The sequence below is a fragment of the Trachypithecus francoisi genome, unplaced genomic scaffold, assembly GCF_009764315.1.
Source record: "Trachypithecus francoisi isolate TF-2019V2 unplaced genomic scaffold, Tfra_2.0 Lachesis_group1, whole genome shotgun sequence".
NCBI lineage: Eukaryota > Metazoa > Chordata > Mammalia > Primates > Cercopithecidae > Trachypithecus > Trachypithecus francoisi.
In genome coordinates this window covers 24,548,049-24,557,946 of record NW_022681454.1, presented here as the reverse complement: position 1 = coordinate 24,557,946, position 9,898 = coordinate 24,548,049, and the positions used below count along the sequence as shown (strand labels likewise).

The window sequence follows — 9,898 nt, the reverse complement described above, 5'->3', positions numbered from 1 at the left end:
ACTTTTAATAACAGTCTTGGAAGAGTGGGTGTCTGGTGAGCAGGCACATCCAGGGCAGTCGCAACAGGTAATTTATCTCCTAGCACGCAAGTCCCTCCCCTAGTTCCTCATTTGTTGAGTATTATGGGGTTACAATCTTCCCAGATGTCACCTAAGTTTCATTATCCCTCTTATAAGGTTATACTCCGTCCCCTTCTCCGCTTCAGTTTTGATTTCCCAATAACGAAACTTTCTTCTCTCTCTCTCTTTTTTTTTTTTTTAACGAATGAGGCAATTTATTAACCCAGCATGGTTTGTTCTAATGCTTCTTGTTGGCAGCTGCCACCTGTCCGGCGATTCTGTCCAGATCTCTCTGTCCCTGAAGCGTCAGTTTGCGGCCCCCATCTTGGTCCTTTTCCACCATTTTCAGCCCCTCCAGGGCTTGGAGGACCCGACGAGCCACACTCTTGGAGCCTCGGCTGAAGTGGCTGGGCATGGAGCCGTTTCTCTGACGTCCGCCATAGATCTTGGTCATGGAGCCAACCCCAGAGCCACCCCGGAGGTACAGGTGCCGCGCTGTGGAAGCAGCTCGTGTGTAGAACCAGTTCTCATCATGGGGAGCAAGCTCTTTGTGCTTGGCTAGCTTGATGGTGTCCACCCATTCGGGGACTTTCAGCTTCCTGGACTTTTTGAGGAAGGTTGCCAGAGCTCTGACGAACTCCTGCTGGTTCACGTCTTTTACAGTAACTCCAGGCTTCGTGCGGCCTCCGCGCTGCCGGCCAGGGGAAAGGAAACTTTCTTCTGTCTTATGGGTTGACCCTCCTCTACATTCTGTTAGCTTATTGTGACCTTCTAGGTGCATGAACTATGCGGTTTGTCACATTTGCAGACTGGCTGCCATACTTAGATGTATCATGCCTTGAAAATGGACCATTTAAAATATTTTATCACAGAAAACCACACTTTTTCCATGGATCTGTGCAAGCTGCAGAAGGTCCCCCTTGTGAGCCCATGCCACCAGGGCCTTGGGTCCCAAGCACAGAGCTGTGCAGATTCTCAGTGACCACTCAGCTGGAGACTGCTGAAGACTACTGAGCTACTAAGTTCCGGGGTAGGGGGAGGCGGGGAGCCATCATCACTGCGGCTGCCTTTGGCCTAAGATGACTGAGCTGCTTGGCGGAGGGGCAGCAGTCACCACTGCAGCTCTAGTCTGTAGTTTGGATCCATGAGGAATGTTCCACAATGCAACACAGTGGTTGTGGTCGATTGTGGTCAGACTGCCTCTTTAGGCTGGACCCCTGACCTATCCCTCCTCACTAGGTGGGGCCTCCCTGCGGGAATTTCAGCAACTCCAGCCAGGTGTTTATGGACAAAACTCTGATCTTCCTGGGACGAAGCCCCATGTGGAGAGGGATGGTCGTGGTCTCTGGATCAGCTGACTCAGTCTTTCTGCCAGCTGGCTCTGAGAAATCCAGGCAGTCCAGATGAGTGGGATTCCCCCCAGCACAGTGCACCATCTCTGCTAAGGGGCAGCCAGAGTGCTTTGTTAAACAGGTCTCTGATCCTGTACCTCCTGACTGGATGAGAGCTCCCAACAGAGGTTGCCAGACACCTTATGCAAGAGCATTCCTGTTAGTATTAAGTTGGTGCCACTCTGGAACAGAGCTCTCAGAGAAAGGAGCAGGCAGCCATCTTTGCTCTTCTGCAGCCTCCACTGTTGACACCTTCAGGTCCAGGAGGGATCCAGGAAAATAGGGTCTGGAGTGGACCCACAACAAATTACAGCAGCCCTTTGGAAAAAGGGCCTGACTGTTAAAAGAGAAACAAGCAAACAGAAAACAATAACAACAATGGCATCAACAAAAAAGTCCCCACAAAAACCCCATCCCAAGTTCAGCAGCCTCAAAGATCGAAGCTAGATTAACTCACAAAGATGAGAATCAATGAAAAATTGCCGAAAACTCAAAAATCCAGAGTGCCTCTTCTCCTTCAAATGATTGCAACACCTCTCCACCAAGGGCACAGATTTGGGCAGAGGCTGAGATGGATGAATTTGACAGAAGCAGGCTTCAGAAGGTGGGTAATAACAAACTTCACTGAGCTAAAAGAGCATGTTCTAACCCAATGCAAAGAAGCTAAGGACCATGCTAAAACAATACAGGAGTTGTTACCAGAATAAGCAGTTTAGAGAGGAACATAAATGACCTGATGGAGCTGAAAAACAACACAGAAACTTCACAATGCAGCCACAAATATCAATAGCCAAATAGAGCAAGTAGAGGAAAGAATTTCAGAGCTTGAAGACTATCTTGTTGAAATGAGACAGGCAGACAAAATTAGAAAAAAAAAAAAAAAAGAATGGAAAGGAACAAACAAAATCTCCAAGAACTATGGGATCATGGAAAAAGACCAAACCTACAACTGACTGGGGTACCTGAAAGAGACAGGAAGAATGGAACCAAGTTGGAAAACATACTTCAGGATATCATCCAGGAGAACTTCCCCAACCTAGCAAGACAGGCCAAAATTCCAGTTCAGAAAATCCAGAGAATTCCTGTAATATACTCCATGAGAAGATTAACCCCAAGACACACATTTATTTACCTCCAAGGTCAAAATGAAGGAAAAAAATGTTAAGCACAGCCAGAGAGAAAGGCCAGGTCACCTACAAAAAGAAGGCCATCAGCCTAACCGTGGACCTCTCAGCAGAAACCCTAGAAGCCAGAAGAGATTGGGGCCCAATATTCCACATTCTTAAAGAAAAGAATTTCCAACCCAGAATTTAATATCTGCCTAAATTAAGCTTCATAAGTGAAAGAGAAATAAAATCCTTTTCAGACAACCAAATCCTGAGGCAATTCATCACCTCCAGGCCTGCCTTGCAAGAGCTCTTGAAGGAAGCACTAAATATGGAAAGGAAAAACCATTAATGGCCACTACAAAAACACACTGAAGTACAAAAACCAATGACACTATGAAGCATATACATCAATAATTATGCAAAATAGCCAGCTAGCATCATGATGACAGGATAAAATTCACACATAACAATATTAACCTTAAATGTAAATGGACTAAATGCCCCAATTAAAAGATATAAAATGGCAAGCTGGATAAAGAGTCAAGACCCATCAGGTGCTGTATTCAAGAGACCTATCTCACATGCAAAGACACATATAGGCTCAAAATAAAGAGATGAAGGGAAATTTACCAAGCAAATGGAAAGCAGAAAAAAGCAGGAATTGCAATCCTGGTTTCTGACACAACAGACTTTAAACTAACAAAGATAAAAAAAGATTAAGAAAGGCATTACATAATGGTAAAGGGTTTAATTCAACAAGAAGACCTAACTATCCTAAATATATATTCACCCAACACAGGAGCACCCAGATTCATAAAACTAGTTCATAGAGACCTACAAAGAGACTTAGACTCTCACACAATAATACTGGGAGAATTTAACACCCCACTGTCAATATTAAACAGATCATTGAGACAGAAAATTAACAAAGATACTCAGGACTTAGACTCAGCTGTAGATCAAGTGGACCTGATAGATATCTACAGAACTCTCCACCAAAAACAACAGAATATACATTCTTCTCAGTGCCACATGGCACTAACTCTAAAATCGATCACATAATTGGAAGTAAAAACACTCCTTAGCAAATGCGTAAGAACTGAAATCATAACGAACAGTCTCGCAGACCAAGCACAATCAAATTAGAACTCAAGATTAAAAAGTCACCCAAAACCACACAACTACATGGAAACTAAACAACTTGTCCTGAATGTCTCCTGGGTGATTAATGAAATTAAGGCAGAAATCAAGAAGTTCTTTGAACCCAAGGAGAACAAAAAGACAATGTTCCAGAATCTCCGGGATGCAGCTAAAGCAGTGTTAAGCGGGAAATGTATAGCAGTAAATGTCCACAACAAAAAGCTAGAAAGATCTCAAATTGACACTGTAACATCACAACTAAAAGAACTAGAGAACTGAGAGCAAACAAACCCTAAAGCTAGAAGAAGACAAGAAATAACCAAAATCAGACTGGAACTGAAGGAGATGGAGACATGAAAAATCCTTAAAAAAAAATCAACTAACCCAGGAGCTGGTTTTTTGAAAAAATTAATAAAATAGACTACTAGCTAGACTAACAAACAAGAAAAGAGAGGAGAATCAAATAGACACAATAAAAAATGATAAAGGAGATATCACCACTGACCCCACAGAAATGCAAGCAACCATTAGAGAATACTATAAACACCTCTATGCAAATAAACTAGAAAATTTAGAAGAAATGGATAAATTTCTGCATATATACATCCTCCCATGACTGAACTAGGAAGAAGTTGAATTCCTGAATAGAACAATAACAAGTTCTGAAATTGAGGCAGTAAGAAATAGCCAACCAACCAAAAAAAGCCCAGGACCAGATGAATTTACAGCTGAATTCTACCAGAAGTATAAAGAGAAGCTGGTACCATTTCTTCTGAAATTATTCCAAACAATTGAAAAGGAGAATATCCTCTCTAACTCATTTTATGAGGCCAGCATCATTCTGATACCAAAACCTGGCAGAGATACAACAAAAAAAGAAAACTTCAGGTCAATATCCCTGATGAACATTGATGCAAAAATCCTCAATAAAATATTAGCAAACTAAATCCAGCAGCAAAGCAAAAAGCTTACCTACCACGATCAAGTTTGCTTCATCCCCAGGACGCAAGGCTGGTTCAATGTACGCAAATCAATAAATATAATTCATCACATAAACAGAACTACAGACAAAAACCACATGATTATCTCAATAGATGCAGAAAAGGCCTTCAGTAAAATTCAGCATCCCTTCATGTTAAAAACTCTCAATAAACTAGGTATTGATGGAACATACTTCAAAATAATAACAGGCATTTATGACAAACCCACAGCAATATCATACTGAATGGGCAAAAGCTGGAAGCATTCCCCTTGAAAACTGGCACAAGACAAGGATGCCCTCTCTCACCACTTCTATTCAACATAGTATTGGAATTTCTGGTCTGGGCAATCAGGCAAGAGAAAAAATAGAGTATTCAAATAGGAAGAGAGAAAGTTAAACTGCCTCTGTTTGCAGATGACATGATCCTATACCTAGAAAACCCCATCGAATTGGCCCAAAAGCTTAAGCTGACAAGTAACTTCAGCGAAGTCTCAGAAAAAAAAATCAATATACAAAAGACACAAGCATTCTTGTCCAAAAACCATAGACAAGCAGAGAGCAAAATCATGATTGAACTCCCATTCACAACTGCTACAAGGAGAATAAAATACCTAGGAATACAGCTAACCAAGGAAGTGAAGGGCTTCTTCATGGAGAACAACAAACCACTGCTCAAGGAAGTCAGAGAGGACACAAACAAATGGAAAAACATTCCAGGTTCATGGATAAGAGGAATCAATATTGTGAAAATGGCCATACTGCCCAAATTAACTCATAGATTCAATGCTATTCCCATTCAACCACCTCAGACCTTCCTCACAGAATTAGAAAAAACTACTTTGAAATTCATATAGAACAACAACAACAACAACAAAAAGCCCGTGTAGCCAAGACAATCTTAAGCAAAAAGAACAATACTGGAGGGATCACATTACTCAACTTCAAACTCTACTGCAAGGCTACAGTAACCAACACAGCATGGTACTGGTACAACAACAGACACACAGGCCAATGAAACAGAATAGAGATCTCAGAAATAAGACCACACATCCACAACCATCTGATCTTCAACAAATCTGACAAAAACAAGCAATGAGGAAAGAATTCCCTATTTAATAAATGGTTCTGGGAGAACTGGCTAGCCATATGCAGAAAATTGAAACTGGACCCCTTTTTTACACCTTCTTCTTTTTTACATCTTCTAATTAAAGATGGATTGAAAACGTAAAGGTAAAATCCCAAACTGTAAAAATCCTAGAAGAAAATCTAGGCAATATCCATTCAGGACATTCGCATGGGCAAAGATGTCATCACAAAAAGGTCAAAAGCAATTGCAACAAATGCAAAAATTGACAAATGGGATCTAATTAAACTAAAGAACTTCTGCACACCAAAAGAAACTATTATCAGTGAGAAAGACAACCTACAGAATGGGAGAAAATTTTGAAGCTAGACAAAGGTCTAATATCCAGAATTACAAGGAATTTAAGCAAATATACAAGAAAAAAACAAACAACCCTGTTAAAAAGTGGATAAAGGACATGAACAGACACTTCTCAAAAGAAGACATTTATGCGGCCAATAAACATATGAAAAAAAGCTCAACATCATTGATCATTAGATCAATGCAAATCAAAACTACAGTGAGGCTGGGCATGGTGGCTTATGCTTGTAATCCCAGCATTTGAGAGGCCAAGGCAGGTGGATCACTTGAGGTCAGGAGTTCAAGACCAGCCTGGCCAACATGGTGAAACCCTGTCTCTACTAAAAACACAAAAATTAGCCAGGCATGGTGGTGTGTGCCTATAGTCCCAGCTACTTGGGAAGCTAAGGCAGCAGAATCGCTTGCACCCAGGAGGCAGATGTTTCAGTGAGCTGAGATCACACCCCAGCTTGGGCAACAGAGCGAGACTCCTTCACTCGCACACACAAAAAAACTACAACGAGATAACATTTCACGCCAGTCAAAATGGTGATTATTAAAAAGTCAAGAAACAACAGATACTTGCGAGGGTATGGAGAAATAGGAACACTTTTACACTGTTGATGGGAATGTAAATTAGTTCAACCATGTGGAAAACAGTGTGGGGATTCCTCAAAGATCTAGAACCAGAAATACCATTTGATCCAGCAATCCTATTACTGGGTATATACCCAAGGAATACAAATCATTCTATTATAAAGATACATGCATGTGTATGTTCATTGCAGCACTATTCACAATAAAAAAGACATGGAATTATTATTATTATTGTCAATCCAAATGTCCATCAATGATAGATTGGATAAAGAAAATGTGGTAGATGTATACCATGGAATTCTATGCAGCCTTAAAAAGGAATGAAATCATGTCCTTTGCTGGGACATGGATGGAGCTTGAAGCCATTATTTTCAGCAAACTGTGCAGGAACAGAAAAACAAATACCACATATTTTCACTTACAAGTGGAAGTTGAACAGTGAGAACACAGGGACACAGAGAGGGGAACACCACACACTGGGGCCTGTTGCAGGGATGGCATGGGACAAGAGACAGCATCCGGATAAATAGCTAATGCATATGAGGCTTAATACCTAGGTGATGGGTTGATAGATGCAGCAAACCACCATGTCACACGTTTACCTATGTAATAAACCTGCACGTCTTGCACATATATCCTGGAACATAAAATAAAATTAAAATAAATTAAAATAAAAGTAAAAATATTTCCATCATCTCCCAAAGTTTCCTTATGCCTGCGTGCAACCTAGCCCTCCTTCAATGTCCATGCCGAAGCAACCACTGGACTGTTTTAACAATAGTTTTCATTTTAGAGAATTTTATATAAATGGAATTCATACAGTATGTTCTGTGTCTGGCTTCTCCAGTTACTGTAATGATTTTGAAATTCATCCATGTCACTGTGTATTAGTAGTTCATACCTCTTTACTGTATGGATATGCAGCATTTTGCTTATCCATTCACCTATCGGTGGACACTTGGGTTATTTTCAGTTCGGGGTCAAGACTGCTATGAACATTTTCATGTGGATGTTTGCTTTTATTTATCTTGGGCAAGTACAAAGAAGTGGAATGACTGGGTGGTATGATAAGTGTATGTTTAATTTTACTCATGGTTTTTATTTGCATTTTCCTAATGACTTAACAATGTTGAATATCTTTTCATGTGCTTATTGGACATTCATTCCCACATCTTCTTTTGTGAAATGTCTATTTAAATCTTTTGTTTCTTAATTGGGAATATTCTTTTATTATTGTTAATTAATTTTTTTGAGACAAAGTCTTGCTTGGTCATCCAGGCTGGAGTACAGTGATATGATCTTGGCTCACTGCAACCTCCGCCTCCCAGATTCAAGGGATTCTCATGTCTCAGCCTCCCAAGTAGCTGGGATTACATGCATGTGCCACCAGCCCGGCTAATTGTATTTTTAGTAGAGTTTTGCAATGTTGGCCAGGCTGGTCTTGAGCTCCTGGCCTCAGATGATTCATTTGCCTTGACCTCCCAAAGTGCTGGGATTACAGGCGTCAGCCACTGCGCCCGGCCTGGGAATATTCTTGAGTTGCAAGATGACTTCATACATTCTGGAATTCTGGATACAGGTACTTTAACAGATATGTTTGGCAAACATTTTCTCTCAGTTTGTAGCTAGAAATGTCAGTTTCTTAAAAGTGACTTTAGAAGAGAAGTTTTTAATTTTCATGAAGCCCAACTTCCTTTTTTTTAAAAAATGGTTTATGCCATTTGTAGTCTAAGAAATCTTTGCAAACCCAAAACCATTAGATTTTCTGCTCTTTGCTTCTGGAAGTTTAGCTTTTATTAACTCTTTTAAGTCTATGAGGTGAAGGTGACAATTCATCTTTGATTTTTTTTGCCTATCTCCCCCTACAGCACCATTTGTTGAAATGACTATCCTTTCCCATTGAATTGCCTTGGCACCTTTGTTAAAAAATCAGTTTACCACATGTATTGGGTTTATTTCTGGATTTTCTATTCTGTTTCGTTGATCTATGTGTTTATACACCAATACTACAATGTCTGATTATTCTAGCTTTTTAAGTTTTGAGATCAGGTAGAATAAATCCTCCAACTTCATTCTTCTTGTCCAGCTGTTTTGGGCAAAACATTTCCATATACATTATAGAATTAGCTATCAATTTTTACAAATAAATTCAGATAGGATTTTGAGTTGAATCTATAAATTTGGGAGAATCAAGGTCTTAATATTATCAATACCTAAGCATCGTATAGCCTTCCGCTTATCAGAATCTTTCAGTTTTTCCAATGCTCTCTTATGGCTTAGTGTAGAGATCTTACACATCTTCGTGGGACTTATTTCAAGGAATCTAATGTGTTTTGATGCTGCCATAAATGATATCTTTTTAAATTTTCAGACTAACGTTGCTCACATGTAAACCTTGCAAAATTCACTTTTTAAGGCTAATAGGTTTCTGTAGATATTTTTGAATGTTCTACATGCATAATTATGCCATCTGTAAATAATGACAATTTTCTTTCTTCCTTTGACTTCTCCTTGTTGTCTTACTGCACTGGTTAGGCTCTAGAGTATAACACTTGAGTAAAAATAGCAAGAGCAGGTGTCCTCGTCACATTACTGATCTCAGGAGGAAAGTGCAAAGCCAGAATAATGGTTCCCAAAGATGTCTCTATCTGGGGAATTAAAAAGTTGCAAATAGAATTAAGGTTGTATATCGGCCGACCTTAAAATGGGGAGATTATTCTAGATTATCTGGGAGGGCCCAATGTAATCACAAAGGCCCTTAAAAGTGGAAGAGGAAGGCAGAAGAGTCTGTTTAAGAGCAATGTAATAAGAAAAGGATTTAACCCACTGCCTCTGACTTTGAAGATGGAGGAGGAGAAACAGAGCTGAGTAATGTGAGTGGCCTTAAAAAGCTGGAAAGGGAGAGCAAATGGATTCTCCCTGAAGGCCTCCAGAAAGGAATGCAGCCCTACAGTCACCTTGATTTTAGCCCAGTGAAACCTGCATCAAGACCTCTACCTACAGACTGTAAGATAATAAATCTATGCTGTTCTGACCCAGTAAGTTTATTATAACTTATTGGAGCAGCAATAGAGAACGAACACCCAAAGCTTTTGATTTTTCAACACTAAGTATGATGTTTGCTGTTGGGTGGTTGCAGATATGTTGTCTATTTGCACTTGTGTCCCTTCTAGTTTACTTATTTTGTAGAGATGGG

The 9,898-nt window shown here is 40.1% G+C and overlaps 1 protein-coding gene across 1 annotated transcript; it reads right to left on the bottom strand.

The window, feature by feature from the left end:
- Positions 1-246: 246 nt before the first annotated feature.
- On the bottom strand, positions 247-2,246 carry LOC117085224 (40S ribosomal protein S19-like). Its single transcript, XM_033213913.1, has one exon. It carries the CDS (start codon positions 839-841, stop codon positions 299-301), a length of 543 nt encoding a protein of 180 aa, XP_033069804.1. The 5' UTR covers positions 842-2,246; the 3' UTR covers positions 247-298.
- Positions 2,247-9,898: the final 7,652 nt, after the last annotated feature.